The sequence below is a fragment of the Colletes gigas genome, unplaced genomic scaffold (genome assembly GCF_013123115.1).
Source record: "Colletes gigas isolate AHSC1104 unplaced genomic scaffold, ASM1312311v1 Colletes_gigas_Sc00109, whole genome shotgun sequence".
Taxonomy (NCBI): Eukaryota; Metazoa; Arthropoda; class Insecta; order Hymenoptera; family Colletidae; genus Colletes; species Colletes gigas.
In genome coordinates, this window is record NW_025106734.1 from 9,898 (window position 1) to 30,838 (window position 20,941).

Here is a 20,941-nt window from a genome sequence, read left to right on the forward strand (position 1 = left end):
CTTGCTGTGAAGCAGAATGCAACTCCATAAGCTCTTCAGTGGTCAGCTCTTGACTGTGCTCTTCTATAAGCTCATCGATATCGTTGTGATCCACCTCCAGCCCCAACATATTGGACAGAGACACAATCTCATTGACTACAGGGTCCTCAGATACTACAACGGTCTCAAACCCCACAACGTCACATTCGACAACGCTCTCTGGCCAAAGCTTCTTCCAAGCAGAAGTGAGAGTTCTCTTGGTAACTCCTTCCCACGCCTTTTCGATCATCTTGAGGCAGGCAACAATGTGGAAGTGATATTTCCAAAACTCTGTAAGAGTGAGATTGGTCCCTTCAGTCACCTCAAAACAACGCTCAAAGAGTGCTTTTGTATAGAGCTTCTTAAAATTAGAAATAACCTGCTGGTCCATTGGCTAGAGTAACGGAGTTGTGTTGGGAGGCAGAAACTGGATCTTGATGAAATTGTATTCTTCAAGGAGATCATTTTGTAGGCTTGGAGGATGAGCAGGTGCGTTGTCCATAACAAGCAAGACATGGAGTGGAAGATTCATCTCAAGCAAATATTTTTTCACAGAAGGACCAAACACTTCATTAATCCAATCAGTAAAAATGTCGCGTGTCACCCAAGCCTTCTTGTTGGATCTCCACATCACATTTAGCTTGCTCCTCTGAACTTTACACTTCTTGAATGCTCGTGGAGTTTCTGAATGGTATATAAGTAGCGGTTTAATTTTCAAATCACCGCTTGCATTGGCACAAAATAGCAGCGTGAGGCGGTCTTTCATTGGCTTCTCTTCTGCTGTTATATATGTTCGCTTCGGCATCTTTTTCCAGAAGAGACCCGTCTCGTCACAATTAAAAACTTGTTGCGGCAAATAACCCTCAGAATCTACGAGCTTCTTGAAGTCGGCGATGAAGTTCTCTGCTGCCTTTGTGTCGGAGCTTGCTGCTTCGCCGTGCGTCACAACGCTGTGGATACCTGTTCTTCTCTTAAACTTCTCAAACCACCCACGACTTGCCTTAAATTGTACTTCTTCTCTGGCCGTTGATGATCCTGGCGTCTTCTTAACGAGGTCGGCGAAAATCACTTTCGCCTTCTCACAAATTATGCTTTCGTTAATTGTGTCGCCTTGCAATTGCTTTTCGTTTATCCATATGAGCAGCAACCTTTCAACATCGTCGAGAATACGTAACCTTTGCGTAGATATTCTTGTCACTCCCTTTGAAGCATCTACCTCCATAATCTTGCCCTTGTTCTTGAGAATGGTGCAAATGGTTGATGTAGACCGATTGTATGTGCGTGCTAAATCAGCCACGCTCACACCTCGTTTTTGTTTTTCAATGATTTTACGTTTTATTTTGAAGGTTATTTTTAGTCTCTTATACAAGGTGCTCTCTTGCGGCTTTTTCTTCGGGGACATTTTGTAAGGGGATGTTGGGGTATAATTTAGTATACGAGACGGCTTGTCTTGGTTTTGTGAGAGGAAATCTTTATTATACATATGCTGTGGTCAACTATCTTGTAACGACTGACCGATTCCGCCACGACACGCGGCCGCTCGGACCTCCCCTTCGCTTAAACAAAAACGCATCAGGACTCTGGAAATTTCCAGAGTCCACGTGTGGAATTTTTATACTTCCACACTCTCCCTAAAATTTCACACGACGATTACATAGTAACTCTTTTTTACTTACTAATCCTAATTTTAAACGCATAAATTCAAATCTTGATTTTGCAAGTGGTTTTGTTAAAATGTCCGCGCATTGATCTTCACTCTTTACATATTTAACATTAATTATTCCTCGCTCATAACTTCGTGTAACAAACGCGTGAGCCATACTATCTCCTTTGCAGCGATAGCCGCGCTTACATATTCTGCTTCTGTGGTAGACTGTGCAACACATTGTTGCTTTTTACTCTGCCACGTTATTGCAGCCTCGCCAAACTTACATAGAATACCGCTTGTTGATTTTCTATTGGTTTTATCACTTGCAAAATCCGCGTCACTAAAACATTCTAATTTCCCTTCCGTTTTATAATATAAACCTATATCTATTGTTCCTTTTATATACCGCAAAATACGTTTTACTAAACGCCAGTGGGCATTCGTAGGTTTTTCCAATGACCTAGATGCCACATTTACTGCGAATGCTAATCAGGTCGTGTGACTACTTGTAAATACATTAAATGTCCTACCGCCTCACGATATGGTACTTCAACTTCATCTATACTATCTAGATCACTAGTGTCCCATCCTGTATCCATAGGCGTAGACACCGGCTTAGCATCAGTCATTTTAAAACGTTCTAATGTCTTTTGTATATAGCCTGATTGATTTATGAAAATGGTACCATCACAGATTTTAGTTATTTCAATTCCTAAGAAACTTTTGACATCCGTCGTTGTTTTCACCTTAAACCTACCCTGTAGCTTACACATGAAAGAGTCGATTTCCTTTTCATGATTTGCAGCTATTAGGCCATCATCCACCCATAAAACTAAGAAAAATTTCATATCATCTTTAACTTTATAAAATAGACACGGATCGGCGTTACTCTTCCTTAAACCGCACTTTGTCAAAAAATTCATAAAGCATTTTGACCATTGCCTCGGAGCTTGCTTTAGACCGTACAAACTCTTTAACAGTTTACATACGCGTCCCGTTCCATCCTGAAAACCTCTCGGCTGCTGCATATAAATTTCTTCATTTATCGTACCATATAAAAACGCGGTTTTTATATCGAATTGTCGTAAATACAATTTTTCTTGAGCAACAATACTAAGCAAAGTTCTTACGGTATCAAAACGGACCACAGGGCTGAACGTCTCGTAGTAATCGACTCCTTCCTTTTGTGAGCAACCTTTTATAACGAACCTTGCTTTATATCGGGTTTCATTTGAATCTGAATCTGTTTTGCAACGAAAAACCCATCGATTTCGAAAAACCTTCTTTTCTTTTGGTTTTTCAACCAAAACATACGTATTATTTTCATGTAATGATTCCATTTCCTCGTTCATGGCCTCTTTCCATTTTTCCGCATCTTTTGTGTTTATCGCTTCTTCATAATCTATTGGCTCCGCATTAGCCAAAATCGCAATAGGATTTCCGTAAAATTCTGTTTTCTTTAATTTTGTTCGATCTCTTAATTTCCTAGTGTGCACTTTTTGATCGGTTATCTTTTGCACAGAATTATCGTTCTCTGGACTCTCATTATAGCTCGACTCACTACTTTTAGACTCTGTTTCATTTGTGCTTTCATTGGATTTATCACCTTGTTTTTCTAATTCAATCACTACTTCGGTTTTACATACTTTCTCATCTTTAAATAAAACATCTCTACTCATTACAACATCACGTACTTCAGGAATCCAGATACGATAACCCTGTACATTTTCAGAATATCCTACAAAGTAACCTTTATAAGCTTTCTTATCCAGTTTCTTTCTCTTTTCTTTAGGAATGTGCACGAAACATTCTGTACCAAAAACTTTTAAATGATTTACGTTCGCTGTCTTATCAAACCATAATTCAAAAGGCGTTTTATTTTCTACTTTAGTTGGTCCTGTGTAGTTTAATACATGTACAGCACAATTAATCGCTTCCGCCCACAAAAATTTCGGCAAATCCGGCTTCGAAAACAACATTGAACGCGCCGCTTCCACTACGATTCTATTTTCACGCTCGGCGGTTCTGTTCTGTTCCGGTGTGTATGGAATAGTAACAGCGTGTCTTATACCTAATTCTTGTAAAAAATTACTAACTTCTTCGTTTACATATTCTTTCCCTCCGTTGGTACGTAATTCTTTAATGTTATTGCCAAAACGCGTTTTTACCTCATTGCAGAAAATTTTAATTTTTCCCTTCACTTCGGATTTATTATGTAAAAAATAAACTTTCCGATAACTGCTATAATCATCTTTAAAAATAACATAGTATTTACTTTTACCCAGCGATTCTACAGGCATCGGTCCGCATACATCGGAATGTATCAATTCTCGTGCCGCTGTTGCACGTTCAATTTTCTTTCCGAAGGGTAACCTGTGATGCTTACCATACGCACAACCGTCACAAAATTCGCTATCTACCGTTACATCTATTCCTCTATCTTTGAGAAAAGACTTTACATGGCGTTTGTTCTGATGACAGAGCCTTTCATGCCATAATTGCAATGTGTCAACTTTATTCGCTGTGCACGCTACACTCGGAACTAAAACCTGCAAATCGATTCTATATAATTTCCCGATTTCTATTCCTACAGCTACAACCTTATTTTTACACGTAAATATGCATTCTTTGCCTTTTTTAGTAAGCGAAAAATCTACGCCCTTTTTTGCGGCAGCTCTTACAGAAAATAGATTATGTTTCATACACGGTACATACAAGACATCGTATAAAATTCCTTCTAGCTGTTTTCCGTTTACATTCGTTTTGATTCGTACATTACCTTGGCCAATTGCTGACACTTTCTCACCGTTACCGATGTAAATCTTTACCGATTCCTTAAGCCGTTGATACTCGGTGAACCACTCTCGTCGATTCGTCATATGGTCTGACGCACCTAAGTCAATTAGCCAATAATCGTCATCGTCTTCCTGTCTTGTACATCCTGTGAATGCCTGCGCTGAATCGTGCGACGAATCCTCACTCCTCTTGCGTTCGTTCTTCTTTCCTTCGCCCTTTCTTACCGTGCAGTTTCTCGCCATATGATCCTTTGATCCACATTCGAAACAGCCTCTACAATTTTGTTGCTTATGACCCTTCAAGCCACATGCATGACAGATACTTGTCTTCCCTTTCCAATGAATTTTCCTTTCTGCGTTGCTCGTGGTTTTCTTCGTGGAATTAGCTCGCAGATTCATTTTTGAAAGTAAGGCCGTTGTGGATTCTTCCGTGTCGTCCCTTTTCTGCATGCGTAATTCTTCGGTCATGAGTCTCGCCGTTAGATTTTCAACCGTTCTTTTGTTTTCTGCCGTTGAATCCCATGCACTATGAAAATAATTAAACTTTGGTGGCAACGTCGAAAGAATTTTTGTAACCAGCATAGAAGAAGGTAATTCTCCACCAAGTGCTTTCATTTTACTCGCCATTTGTTCGAGTTTCGATATATGCTGTGCCACATTTCCTGCAGGATCCCAACGAAATTCAAAAAATTCCTTTTGAATCAAAGACAGACTTTCATCTGATTTCATGTCAAAGACATTGTGTAGCTTTTGCCACATGTCTTTTGCCGTATCACAATTCATTATTAATCGCAATGGCTTTGATTCAAGCGTGGTAACGATTAGTTTGTTCGCTTCTTTATTAGCATTATTCCATCTGGTCAACATTATTTTCAATTTTCACTTCCTTCCTCGGACTTGATGAATGTGCCATCGCACACTTCCAGCAGATCGTTACTTTCCATCAGAGTACGTATGACAAATCGCCATTCTTGCCAATTATCGGCATTTCTTAACTTCTCGACCTTAATCCTGCCGATATCCATACTTTTTGACTTGCGAACGTACTAGGAATTTTTTCCAACACTAACGAAAAAACACACAGAGACGAGCCGTTAAAAAAAACTTCTTAAATACACTTTCCACAGCTTATTTTCTTTTTCCTTTTCACCTCACTTCCACTAGCACCCCTGGGCCCATAACCTGTTGGGGTATAATTTAGTATACGAGACGGCTTGTCTTGGTTTTGTGAGAGGAAATCTTTATTATACATATGCTGTGGTCAACTATCTTGTAACGACTGACCGATTCCGCCACGACACGCGGCCGCTCGGACCTCCCCTTCGCTTAAACAAAAACGCATCAGGACTCTGGAAATTTCCAGAGTCCACGTGTGGAATTTTTATACTTCCACAGGGGATGGCCGGGATTCGTGGTAAAGTGCAACTGTTGCGGCGCGCGGAATCCGTCAAGTAAATTCGCCACTCAACGTCGGGCTCGCGTCGTTCCGAAGTAAACTAATAACTCGGATGGAGGAATAACGAGGATGTAGCTTTGGTTGGTTATTTAGGTTTATTAATACTGCACGCGACTTCTATTTACAAAAGATGCGAATGATCGACGATGCCTGTATCGTAGGCGTAAGAAGTTAGAGTTTAATGGTCGTTGTTAGGCTGATGTTTCAGAATGAAGTCTCAGAACGAAGTGAAGATTTTTGCCTCGCTTGGCCTTTTCTTAAACTCCCATGCCGTCTCCTCCCTTCCAAATCACCCTTACGCGATGCCCTTGGAAGGGCGTGCGTGTCGCGTGGGAGTGTGGAAATTTCGAGACGATGTCGCTGAATTTGTTGCTCTCCTGATCCTTGTAATACTTAGCGAAAAATAGAGCCAGTGTTTTTATGCGGAGGTCTGGGCTGGCCTGCAGATGCCGGAGTTTCAACCTGCACGCTGCCGACGAAACCCAGGCCCCGTCATAAACCATTGGGCGTACGTCTAGGTACCGCTAGCTGCGCCTAGCGACAATGGTTCTGTCTTAAGTGGTTGCTTCGTCGAATTTGGAGATTTATGCCAGGGCTGAATGTTGGCACGCAGATGTAGATGCTCGAAGTACCGAATATCGAAGAGTTTTTCCCTGGCATAAATCTCGCTTTGTTGCGTTTTTTTTTGTTGGGCGCGGTGCTGGAAGCAGAGTGTCCGCTTTCCGCGCTCAACAGCAACGTTTGGAAATAATGTCGGCTTTATTCGTCTTTCCTCGATGATGCCCTGGACGAGACTGATTCTCGATCGTCCGAACATTTGGTCATCGCCGGTGAATCGGCATTTCTCCAAAGCACGGCGTCGCGTCCGCGCGGCGTAACATAAACTCTTTCGGCGGCTCGCGGTCGCCTTTGACCTACTGCCACGTGTGCATGGCAGCTGGTCAGCCAACGGTTTACAATTTTTACAAGGGTTATTAATATTTGCACAAAAAAATCACAAATAATGTCTGAACACAAGTTTGGAAAAATGTGTGATCACATGGAACACTAAGATGCTAGCGCAACAAGTTCTAAACAGACTGATGTAGCAATGGCACGAAAAGTTCCATCGCACAATTCGAGGATTCCCCTATCCACGTCACTCGTTATGTGAAACGTCGCTCGTTAAGCGAGTCATTTTTTTACAATTTATATTGCTCGTTATGCGAATTACTTGTTATGCAAGGTGCTCGTTAAGCGAGGTTTCACTGTACTTTCTTCTACAGGAACGTGAAAAAATCCGTTTTTTAGGTCGAACGTGCTAAATATTTTTGCGCCCTGCAGTGAATCTAACTCATCTTCTACTAAAGGTAAAGGGTACCGGTCCTTTAAGATTTTTTTATTCACCTGTCTATAGTCAACACAAATTCTAGTTGACCCATTCTTTTTTTTTACTAAGACTATTGGACTAGCGTAATCTGAATTAGATGGTCGTACAATTTCATAATTCAACCACGACGTTATTTGTTTACTAACTTCAACTTTCTCGACAGGCGACAATCTTCGCGGTCTCTGGTACACGGGTATATCGTCACTTAGAATAATGCTCATGGCGACCCCAACTTCGCGTGTTTTATTAGGTTTATAATTGCCTATTAAATCTTTTACCGCTTCTTTATATTCGGGAACTACGACATGCGACAGATCTATCTCATCGGGTGCAACTTCTACGTTAATATTAAAAACTTCCGGAATATCTAGTTTTTTAATAAAAATTTCTCCTCCCTTCATAATAAGTTCTACCGAGTCTAGAAATTCTGTACCAATTATTAAACTATGAGATGTCAATGCATCAGGTATGACGTGTACATTTATCGGATACGTTGTGTAATCTATTGTTATATATGTTGAAAATTCTCCTAAAGTATAACTTCTTTCCATTCCTACACCGCGGAATTGTAAGATTCTATTATTCAGCCTAGGAGCGCCAATTTTAATATAATGATCCGCACGCATTAAATTCAAGTCGCTTCCAGAATCTATTAAAGCTACGAATTCGCAATTTTCAATCTGTACCTCTTTCAGTCGTTTTCTCCGTGATTCTTCTGACGCACTACTCACATCCTTTACAAACTTATTGGCACCATTACATTTAGACGCAACATGCCCATATTCGTTGCACTTAAAACATTTTACACCTTTATCCTTTGTCGGGCAGTTCGTACTCAAATGACTACGATCCCCACACAAGAAACATCTCCGTGCATTTTCTTGTACCGCAGCTCCACGGATTATCTTCTTCGGTTTGTCTTCAGTTCTTCTGTTCTTCGCTCTTGAATTCTCCTTCATGGCTTCGTATGACTCGAATTTTTCTTTTAACTCGCGAACAGTCTTAGCGCCGTACAATATCATTTTGTTTGATTCGTCGTCTTGAATACCATCAATGATATATTTTATTGTTGCCGACACTTACATGTCTGCTTGCTTGCCTATCTCCAGCATCTGGTAAATGTACTCCTGATACGACTCGTTCGACTTCTTAGTTCTGCGAGAAAGTGCCTTATGTATTTGTTAAGTACCGGATCACATAAACGAACACATTAACTTTACAACTGTTTATTTACTACAAAATGCAATACATCGGCAAGGTACACAAACGGCTGGGCCAGCGGCCATACTGCGTCCTCCGCGTTCGCCGCGACACCTGCCGAGCCCGGCTGGCGTGACGTCACGATCACGTGTCCGGACAGTACGTGACACCCCTCCCCTCTAGTTTGGATAATAATAATAATAATAATAATAATAATAATAAAAGAAAATCCTCAAGATATTACTGTGTGTTGAACAAAAATTCGATTTTAAGAAATAAAAGAAACAAAAAAAAATAAAACATTTTGGTGAAATCAGAAGAAAATTGTCAAACTGGATTACTGATTTGGTATCGAAATTCGAGCACCGGGCCGGTTAATTGTTCCTTTTCCTTAAGTTATACTTGTGAGGCTCTATTTTGTTGTTTTTCTTCGGTATTGTTGCCGCTGCGGTTCCGGTCTTTTTACGGTCTTCGGGAATTTGAAGTTTTGGAACGCATCGTAAATGGTCGATGTGTCGTCGGTGTGTGTTTCCGGTGAGGTTCTCTCGCACTTCGTACGACAGCGGCCCAGTCTTCGATATGACTGTTGCCCTTATCCATTTCGGCCCGTCCTTTTTGTGTGTGCGCATTCTCGCCTGGTCTCCAACGTTCAGCTTCCGTGCGCCCGTTGGGGTATCTGCTCCTATTTCCGAGCGGAATTTGTTTCGTGGCGATAACCCATTTAGTGGTGTGCGTAGTTTTCTTTTCATCATCAATTCTGCCGGTGAGACACCGGTTGTGCCTGTTGGCGCTGTATGTTGTTTTATGAGAAACCGGCTTATTTTTGTCTCCCAGTCTCCTTCTTGGAGGATTTTCAACGATTGTTTTGTTGTTTGGACTGCTCGTTCGGCTTGTCCATTTGATGCAGGGTGGTACGGTGCAATGAATATCGATTCAATTCCGTTCCTTTTGCAAAATTGCCGCATTTCTTCCGATCTGAACGACGTATCGTTATCCGAGACGATCGTTTCGGGTACTCCGAACGTCGCGAAGAGTCGGCGTAATTCGCGTATCACATTTGTTGATGACGTCGATGGGACGCGGCAAACTTCGGTCCATTTAGAATAGGCGTCGACTATTATTAAGAATGTTTGACCTTGATAAGGCCCCGCGAAATCCAGGTGAATTCGGATCCAAGGCTCGCCTGGACTCTCCCAACACTGTATCGGTGCTCGCGGGGGGTTATGTCTTGTTTCTTGGCATCGGTCGCAATTTTTTATCATTGCTTCTAGTTGTCCGTCTATGCCTGGCCACCACGCATATGACCGCGCGTAAGCTTTCGTTGCCACAATTCCGGGGTGATTTGCATGAAGATATTTTTTTATTTCTTGCTGTAGACTTGCCGGAATCACGACTCGTGAGCCCCATAGTAGACATTCATCCTCGATCGATAATTCGTTACGCTTAAGTGAGAACGCTTGGTACTTTTTTTCGATTTTTTTTGGCCAACCCATCTTTAACCATTGCTGAACGAGTTTCAGTGTTTTGTCCTTTCCCGTCTCGATGGCAATTTCCTTTGATGATATCGGATTCCGAGTTACACCTTCCAACATGAGCACGTCGCCGCCGTTTTCATCGTCTACTACCTCTTCTTCCAGTGGAAATCTTGATAGAAAATCAGCATTCCCGTGTTTTTTTGCCGGTCGATAGATTAGCTTGTAATTGTATGCTGACAGTGTAATTTTGTAGCGTTTAAGTTTCGGTGACACTTGTTCCGAACTTTGTTTCTTGGGTTCGAATATTCCCAAAAGCGGTTGGTGATCAGTGATGAGAGTGAATGCGCGTCCCGATAGAAATTGGTGGAAGTGTGTTACCGCTTGTATCAATGCTAGCGCCTCGCGGTCTAGCTGTGCGTATTCCCGTTGAGTTTTATTCAACGTTTTTGAGAAAAACGCGATTGGTTTTTCTGTTTGGTCGGGTAGCTGATGGGCCAATACTGCGCCGATCCCGATCGGTGAGGCATCTGCCGACAATACTATCGGCAGTTTGTCGTCGAAATGTATTAAAATCGATCTTCCCACGAGTTTCTTCTTTAGATTTTCGAACGCGTTTTGTTCTTTTTCGCCCCAGTTCCATTGTACGTCTATGTCCAAAAGCCTATGTAATGGTTCGGCAATGATTGCCCTGTCTTTTATGAATCGGGCGTAGAAATTTATCCCTCCTAAGAAAACCTGTAATTCTCGCTTATTCGCCGGAGCTTTCATATTTTTAATTGCCGTTGTTTTGCTTTCAATCGGTTGAATGCCTTCTGTTGATATCCTATGTCCAAGGAAGTCCATCGATTTCACTGAGAATACCGATTTTTCGACATTTACTCGTAGGTTTGAGTCTTGTAAGCGTTTTAGAACTTCATTCAGTCGTTTGTCGTGCTCTTCTTGAGTTGGGCCTTGTATTTTTACGTTGTCCAAATAAATTTGTATACCTGGTATACCCGATAGAATTGTCGCCATGAACCTTTGAAATATCCGTGGTGCCGCCGCGATGCCGTCTAATAATCGGTTTACATTGAATAGTCCTGCTGGGGTGCTGATGGTAAGAATCTTTGAGGTTCCTTCGTCGACACGCAGTTGTTTATACGCATCGCGGAGGTCGACTTGAGAAAAGAATTCGCCTCCGTTCAACGTCGTCAGCGCTTCTTCCACCGTCGGTAACGGGTATTCGGAATCACGTATTTCTGGGTTGACAGTAATTTTATAATCCCCGACGACTCTTATTTTTCCATTAGATTTCCTGACAAACAGTACTGGTGTTGCCCAGTCCGATTGATCCACCGGTGTAAGCATTTTTTGCTCAACCATTGACTTTAACGCATCTGTGGCAGCCTCCTGCAGACCGTAAGGTATCCGTCTGGCTTTCAGGAATTTTGGATGTGCATTTTCTTTTAGTTCGATATGGATCGGTGATCCAATATGTCCCTCCAGTTTTTTTGACGTGAGTCGTGGAAATTTTTCAAGAATTCTAGTTTTGTTGTTTTTTTCTTCGCTTACGTTGTTTATGCCAGTGACGGCAATTCCTAGCTGCTTAAACCAATTTCTTCCCAATAAGTTCGGACCTCGTGTTTCGTTAGTGACCACAATTGGTAATGATATTTCTTTTTGTTTATGCTCGACTACTACATTCGTTACACCAATGATTTCAAGTGGCTTTTTTCCGTATCCAAAAAGTTTTACTCGGTTTTCTTGCCAGTTTGGTTGTGTATTTTTGAATATCTTTTCGTACGTTTGTTTGTTTATGAGCGATAAATGGGCACCGTTGTCCACTTCGAATTTGCAGGAGTGTGAGTTGATTTTTATGTCTATTACGTAGTCATCGTTGCTTCTTCTTTTTTGCATAGATTGTACCCTAAAGGTGTGTATATCGTAGTCGCTGTCGTCGCTAGATTGCTCATCTATTCGATGTGTTTTCGACGGCTTCTCCATTGTCGATTCTTTTTCTTCGCTTGATTTTTGTTTTTTTTTGCACACTCGACTTAGGTGTCCAATTTTTTTGCAGAATCTACATTTTTCGTTCTTGTATAGACATTTATCTTGAGTGTGGTTTGAGTAACCGCATCGATAACACGGTTCTCGAGTCGGTTTTTTTATTTTTGTTTTGTTTAATGTTTTCTGATTATGCGTTACGTTTTGGACTGCTACTGCGTCGATTTGTTTCAGTAATCTCTGTTGTTGTTCCGCCGACTCTGTACTACATGCTATTTCTACTGCCTTGTCCAAGGACAGTCCGTCCGTGTTTGTCTCGCTCGTCACTTCTTCATGACGTCGACATAGGTACCTTTGTAGGTCTTCATTTCGTATCCCCGCTACAAATCTATCGCGTAGCATTATATTAAGAGGTAATTTCCCGTTTGGTCCCGTGAATTTACAGTCCAACGCTAGTCTTCGTATTTCGCGTACAAAATCCTTTAGTGATTCATTTTCCTGTTGATCGCGTTTGTGGAAATGGACTCTCGCGAGTAGTTCGTTTATGCTCTTACCGAAATGCGCTCTGCATTTGTTAAGTATTTCTGTAAACGTGACGTCTTTAGGAGCAGTTGGCGAACAGATGGATTTAATAATCGCGTAGTTCTTTGAGCCTATCGCTGTCAGTAACATGGCACGTTTTTGTGATTCATTTGTTATGTTGTTTGCCTCCAAATAGAATTCGAGCTGCTCTACGTAGTCGTCCCACGCTTGTTTATCAGGTTCGAACTCGGCTAGTTTACCAATATTTGGGGACATGACGTCAACGCTTACCTCTATCGGATTCCGTGTCGTTTGTTTTGTTGTCTCCGTTGAATCCTTCGTTTTCGATTCCTCGTCTTGCTCTGATTTTTCCGCTTTTGTTTTCACAAATTCCGCGAGGGCTTTTCGGAGATAGTTGATGTTCGCTGTTGATTTTACCGCAATTTCATAATGTTCACAAATGTCTATCAGTTCATCTTTCGTTAAATTATATATCCACGAGGTTTTCTGCGTAGCCACGTGTTCTTCGATTTCGTCATTCATTTGTCGTAGCACTTTGTCCTTCGCGAGGATCGTTTCGTATACTCGTCGCCATTGTTAAGTACCGGATCACATAAACGAACACATTAACTTTACAACTGTTTATTTACTACAAAATGCAATACATCGGCAAGGTACACAAACTGCTGGGCCAGCGGCCATACTGCGTCCTCCGCGTTCGCCGCGACACCTGCCGAGCCCGGCTGGCGTGACGTCACGATCACGTGTCCGGACAGTACGTGACAGTATTTTATGCACGTCCACAGATTGTGAAAATTCGGATCTGAGCGCTTGCTTCATGTCGGACCATTTGCGGCAACATTTTTCATAGTTAACGAACAATTTAGCCGATCCTCGTAATAACCTCTTTGCATATATGACTTTTTGCACGTCGCTCCACTCACATAACTCAGCCATATCTTAAAATTCTCGAATCCAACCACGAACATTTTCGTTATTGTCACCGCAGAAAGTGCCCATTGATTCTTCAATATCCTTAAACGTCAAAATCTGCATTCGTCTTGATAACTCTCTAACACTGTCCCGATCATCTTCATCTTCGTCTTCATCACCGTTATCATCTTCACCATGTTCGATCTCCAGTGTCAAAGCTGCTTTAAAACGATCTTGCAGCAGTTTTTTATTTCCGGTGGTCCTGAGCTTACGTTTTTTTAGTTCTTCCTTCAGCTGGCACAACTTCATTGTCTCTACTTATTTCAACTTGTCACTGCGCGAACTTCCTTGTTGTTCAATATCGATGATAGTGTCGTTTCCTTCGTCCAACATCTTAAACGATTTCACAACACAGTTCAACTTTTATTACACGAATATCACTGTTATATAGTTCCGTTGTTGTTTCGAACCATCCCGGAGGGGCCCCCAAAATTTGTGGGTATTTGTTCAAAACGATCTTTATTTAAATATTAAAAGTGACTAGGAACTAATTTTAAGACTATTTGAATAACAGCTACGCTCAAACTGATATAACTTAGAACGACAACTTAAAACAACAACTTAAAATGACAACTTAAAGCGACTTGTTACGGCAACGTCTTGTCAAGTGAGTCTCCTTTTTCCGCTCGAAACATCCCTTTTTAAAACCTTTTCCGCCCCACCATTCAAGCTTCTTTCGGGCGCGTACATGACCAAATATGGTCATGCTTGCGTTTCGCACCCCTGCGCGAGAGGACCTCGAACGCGTCACTGGGCCCGCTGACCCAGGGGGTTTTCCCGTCCCTTTCGACCTGTAACGCTTTCTCTTTTAACCTATATGTAGTTCTTACTCCGCTCAAGTTCCTCGCATTTCCCGATACCACATATATAAACAAAAGAGGATTAAGAATTGACTATAGTTAATTAGATCGATACCGTGAAGTTTCCTTTTAATAATTGTTGGAATTCAAAAGCGAAAGATACGATTATTGTCTTTTTTAATTTTGAATTTCCCAGAATTTCATCAACGAACGAAATTTTGACCAACTCGTATCCCACCGCTGCCACCAGTTTAGTTGTTACGTGCGGGGTAGGGGAGGATGATGGTAGGTGGTCGTGAGCGATTGCTCGTACCCCGGCGTAACGCTTAAACACCTTCGAGTTCTCAAAGGAAAAGTATAAGGGATCGGAGTTGATCTGAGCTTATACGAACTCTTCGCTCGTTGAATATAAATCGGGGAAAATGTATATATTAAAGAAAGAAACGAAATGTGATGGACATTGACATATATGTATTTCGTGAAATACAAGATCCGAAATTTGGTAGAAATGGATTATAAATTTCCTGCTCACCAAACCAGCGCTGTATTCTCTCTCTCTTTCTCTTTCTCTTTTCACTTTACACAATGGTCGTAGCTTGAATTCAGAGGAGTTCCACTAGACACTTATACTACTAGGGAGAAATATAATGGTAACAATAATAATAATAATAATATTCGAAAAGGATTTGGTTAACGGGTAGTTCAAGTCCTTCGCGGATTGACCAACGAACTCTGCTCTCACGAACTATCCGGGACAGACAGCACGCACCTCGCGACTTAACAACTGACTGCTCCGCACTAGCCTAATTCATGGGGTTTTAACTCATGCTGTAGTGCTGAATTTGCTTGCTGAACTTCCATGTGCAAGGTTATTGAGAAAGAGATAAGAATTTGATGACCATATTGACCCGCTTTACGGACGTCCGCGTGCAGGCCTCTTGTGAAAGAGAGAGGAATTCGATGACAATGCTGACTCTAAGGAAGTGTCAAATAGTCGCAGCTAATGACCCGTTCGTCGGGACGTAACATTATATTTGTGTCACTACAATAGTTTTGTATAAGTCTTTCTACTACAGTGCAAACTCGATAAATGTCCTCAAGAGCTGTTCCATAAATGATACATTTTTATCCCCACCACTAGGGGGATCCCCCTTGAACCAGTGAGGCGAAGTGTAACCGGAGACGTAGCGGCTTTCTTTAAAAATCTTTATTGCCTTCGTCATCTTAGTTTAAATGTCCCTGTCAGTGTGACCACACTACTGTACAAGAAGAAAGTTTTATATTTTTTACTTTTTTTTAATAAAAATTTTACTATCATCTGGGGAAGATTTTTCTAATTAAAATGAGACTAAACACGATATAAATCGGCCAATATTTGTTACCATAATATTGAATTAAATATTGTGTACTCGTATCTTCGCAAGGTCAGTGGATAGTACATTTATCGAACAGAGATAGCTAACGAAACCTCTTATCTCATAAGTGTTGCAGTTTTTGATCACTTACGGGACGGTGGAAGCGTTCCGTTTGAAAATAGCTACCTCCCATTCGATAAATGTAGCCAGCACCTTGATCCGTCGTTCTTTGATGTTTCCGAATATAGAAAAGGACAGCACACGAAGGATAAATAAAGAGAGAAAGACTCGCAAGTACAATATTTAATTCAATATTATGCTACCAAATATTGACCGATTTATATCGTGTTTAGTCTTATTTTAATCAGAAAAATTTCGCCCATATGATAGTGAAATTTTTATTAACAAAAAGTAAAAAATAAAAAACTTTCTTCTGTGCAGTAGTGTGGTCACACTGACGCGGATATTTAAACTGGGGCGATAAATCCGAGTTTCAGTCCCTCTTTCTTCTTTAGCTACTGACTCTTTCTACGTTCGAAGCGTCGGCAAACTACAATCAAATTCGAAAGACGATTCTCCTATTCCGTAAGTGTTGCTGACCGGACCCGGAGTAGCGACATTTATCGAGTTTTCACTGTAATTTGCTTCTGAATTCTAAATTTTTTTTTCACCTCCATTTTTTTTATACAAAATATATGCGTTCCAAATACTAATGTCTAACAAATGGAAGAATATTTTTTTATAATATTTTTTCCCCCTTTTTCTGGTAATGGGATAGTCATGTAAATGCTGATCTAGACGATCAACACCTCCCATCGTTTCGTTATAATCTATCACCACTTTCGGTTTAGACATAACATTACCGTCTTTATCTGTTTTGCTTGTAGTTGCCTTTTCGGTGTTATGTACTGTAGATAGCAAACAAACATCTCTTTTATCTTGCCACTTCATTATCATCACTTTTCCACGTCGAGCAGCTATTTCACACTTTTTCAATTTTTTGTTTTGAATAAATTTTGGTACATCTTTTCTATTCTTCCTTACAGTCCCATATGTGTCCGTTTTATGACTTACTAAAAAATTTGCTAGTTGTGGTGATGTATAATAATTGTCAGTGGTGAGACAGTAGCCTTGGTTTAAAAGTGGTTCTAGCAACGACACAACAATTTGGGAAGTAACCGGCAGATCTTTATATTTGTCAGTTATTACTGTGCCTTTCCCTGTGTATATAATAAATGAAAAGAGATAACCACTATGAGATTCGCACAACAAAAATAATTTTATTCCAAACCTCGATCTTTTTAGTGGTATATACTGGAGTCACCCTAACCGACCTTTATATACCATTAGACTTTCATCAATCGTTATATCTCGTTCTGGTATGTATAAACTAGAACATTTATTATTTATTGTTTCATAAATAGGCCAAATTTTGTAAAGTATTGGGTTGGGATGAGTATTTCGGTCAAATGTTTCATTATTACAAAAATGTAAATTTCTTTATATGCTTTCATATCTTCGTAGATTCATCAATTTTGGAAAAACAGGAGTACGCCATAGCGTGGCCTCGCTAAGGTGCGAAAGGTTCTGCAAAAGAAACACCTGTTCGCTTCTGGGAGTCTTTATTGGAACCAGTGATGCCAGAAAAGCACCGTCGGGTGCAGGCTCCCACATGCCAGATACGCGTACGTGAGCTCGTGGAGTTTCGGAAAGTCGACAAAGGCAAACTGACGCATGCCCTCTTTCTCGATTCTCCGAAGCTGTCGAAGTAATTTCGGACCGTTTCGTGGGAGTCGAGAGAGAAAGGCTCACATTTGCCTTCTCGCTCTTAACAACTGAAATCCGACCTCCCATCAACGACATACGATTTGGATTCTCGAGCCGAGATTCTCGACTGCCCAGGCATTTTTACTTCCCGACCTATGTAGGCGCACATAAGCGAAGTACCCATAATGAAAAAAAATTTTGTAAAATTTATTTTACGGAAATACACGTTTTAAGACCCCCTGATCATATTTTAATTATTGAAAAAAAAGAAATTTTTTTTATTAGTCCCATGTATGAGCGTACATATGTACATATATTATTAATACGATTTTTCAAAATCAAAATACTTTAAGATTGAAAATTAATAAATTAAAATGAGAGTCCACTCTTTGCCAGTATCGTGCAAGCTGTGGCATTTTTCAATAAGAAGAGTTCTTATTTTTATAACATAAACAAAACAGTAGAATTAATACTTGCGGAAATTAATTAACAATGATTTTCCTCGATATGTTTTGAGATAACCGTATCAATTTGTTATGACGAACTAAATATTATATGTTTGATTTGGCTTAACTTTGCATAAAAAAATAATTATATCGATCCATCAAAATTAATAACGTGCACGATACCGCTCAATGGAAACCACGGGAAGGTGGTGGTCTCTTCCATCAGGAGGGAAATGTAAAAAACTGTTATTTAATTATGACATTGTGCAATATAGAAATGTTTAAACTAATGTAATGAAAAAAGAGCTCGTAGATACATTAATTTTGATTAATGTACATACGAGCTATAGAAACAAAAGTGTTATACAACTGTTTACATTTCCAAAGGAAAGGGTGTGTGGGAAAGGATTGTTCTAAAATTAAGTGCGGATAAGCATTTCCCGCGAAAACATTTTCCGCGCGAACTGTCTTCGCGCATATATACAGCAAGCAAAAAATAAAATTCTACTAGCAAGCAATTTAAAAAAGGAGTAGCGCGAGAGAGATCGAACAGTCAGTTGGCAATATCCAAAAAAATATATTTTGGACATTACCAATAGCACTGCGGTTACAATGCAAGTGTTTTTATCCGATATTACGTCTTGTTGCGCCTACGTCGCGGTTCATAGGAGCGACAAGACAGGGAAATACCGCGATGTCGTGGGAAACATTTGCTCTGTAACCGCAGCCTAGCCCGCGTCATCTGACGTAGATGAATCTTTGAACATCTACGTTTATACTGAGTCATCGTGTTGACGTAGAGGGAATATTCGCGGTACCGTCATCATCTACGGCATGAATTCGTAATTGATATTTCTGCCTCTTAGCAGGTGTTGAATATAAATTTGTGGAACTCATTAGAGATAGATGTTTTTCATCTACCTCTATGGTTCGATATTTTCCCCCTGACGTCTTTAACGACGATTTCAATACACAAACGGCACTCACGGAAGTTGAACAAAGTCTACTACGCTTTCTAGTTTTCACGTCTGGTAATATGGAAAATATTCTTTCAGCTTCGGCATTCGAATTCGGTAAAGATCTAATAGAATTGATTAATTTACCCATTTAAATTCATTGTTTTCATTTCGCGTTAACAAGATCATTTTCCATAAGCCATCAAATTTCTTACTAGAAAGCATCTCCTTTACTTTAGTATCAAAATCCAGATGTAGGCCAAACCATTCTTTTCGCAAACCCTTTATATCGAAACCGTCGAATTTGTTTGCAATATAGAGAACAACTCTGAAGGAATTGTCTCTGTTTCTATTAATTAATGCCCATTGATGGCTGAATATACGTAGACTGCTGAGAAATTTGTCATTGATTGGCAATCGATGACGAATTTCATTTGCAGCTGTAATATAAAAATTCAAACAATGTTTCCGAACGGTTTTAGCAATATCGGATTTGCCTTCCTCAATCAATTCATTGAGGAAGCTACCGCATTCCGAACCAACGCATATCTCATCAAGCTTGATTTGATTCCCGTGACTCGAAAAATCTACATTAATTATTGTATCTATTTGCTTCAGCAAGTCTGGCTTCAAAAAGTTTCGCAGCATGCATTGCAAAAGAGATATTGCAGATTGTTGAAGCAAATGGATCCTGGTTTCTTGCCTTTGAAAAAATATATTAAATTTAACGAAAAAGCCAAGAGCATATTTCAAAAAATAGATATATGCTTTTATTTCTGGATTTTGTAACAAGATAAGAAGACGTTCCCCAGACTTTGTTTTCTCGCTCAAGACAAATTCTCGAAGATATAATATAATACAATCCCAATTATCTAATAATGAAGTTGTAGCCGCGTGGTGGGAAAGCCAGCGCGTAGTGCACAATTTTCAAATCTTTCGGCTTTTAATTTGATAGCATTTTTGAAACTCGCGGAATATTGCAGGCCGTATAAAACCTACTGCCTGATGTAAAACGTCCTCACATTCGTCTGGAAGGGTACTGCACGCTGCGCACACTACCAATGCAGAGGAATGGCAAGGACATCTCAAAGTTAAAAAGTTATCGCCGAGAATTTTTGCAAGAGCAGTCTTGAACGAGCAATATTGCCCTACCATGACAGGCGCATTGTCGCATGATAAGGCAAGGATGTTTTTAATCGGAATTTCTTTTTTCCACATTTCATGTTTAAATGTTTCAAATATCTTTTCGGAACTACAATTTTTCGCGTCGAGATTAATTAATTTTAATAATTCCGATCGTACATCCAAAGTCGTGGGATCAACGTAACGAACTAGAAGCGTCATCCATTTTTCATTCGTCGAGTCCGACGTCTCGTCAATAAAAATTGAAAATTTATTGTTCCGTAGAACACTAGAAAGACGATCTGTTTCGTAGGGATACAGAACCTTCGTTATAATATTAGTACACTTTGTTCGACTTATTTTCATACTGTCCAAAATCGGTTTTGGCACAGTTTGAAAGTACTCAAGGATCCGGCCCGCGACTTTAAACGGGAGATTCAATGTAGCTATTAAAGCTGCATACTGAATCTCCGCGCTATGCCGCTGTTCCTCGAACGACTGAGCCGATCCTTCGGATTGCGTATTGAAATCATTCGATCTAGTCACGTCTATTCCATCTTTTGCGCAGTTCTTAAGATGGTATTTAGAATCTGCATGGCGATTTAAAATATATAAACGCGGCTTTAATTTTATCTCACAAATTGAGCAATAACAAGAAGACGGAACGCCGTCGACTTTACGCAACCATGGTTTAAATTTTTCAATGTTAAAACATGGAGATGTAACAGTCTCCGTCGGACGTTCCGTTGTATCAAAATTTAAATTAGTTAATAAAAATTTATGTCTCGCAGATTCTAAATGCCTCTTAACATTTGAGGATCGACACTTAAAAGTTCTTCTACAAATGGAACAATAAAAAACGGTATTGTCCCCTGGAACTTCGCGTAACCATGATTTTAAATTTGGATCATTCATCCAAATAGATTGAAATCTATATTTAAACTTTGTGTTGATTTCCTCAAATGCTGCCATTTTTTTTATACAATTTAATTACACTAATTAAAAAACAACTATTAAAAACTTACCCAACGGCACG

At 40.2% G+C, this 20,941-nt stretch overlaps 1 protein-coding gene across 1 annotated transcript; it reads right to left on the reverse strand.

The window, feature by feature from the left end:
- Positions 1-412: 412 nt before the first annotated feature.
- On the reverse strand, positions 413-1,420 carry LOC122404150 (tigger transposable element-derived protein 1-like). The gene has a single exon (XM_043408074.1). It carries the CDS (start codon positions 1,418-1,420, stop codon positions 413-415), a length of 1,008 nt encoding a protein of 335 aa, XP_043264009.1.
- Between the last annotated feature and the right edge of the window lie 19,521 nt (positions 1,421-20,941).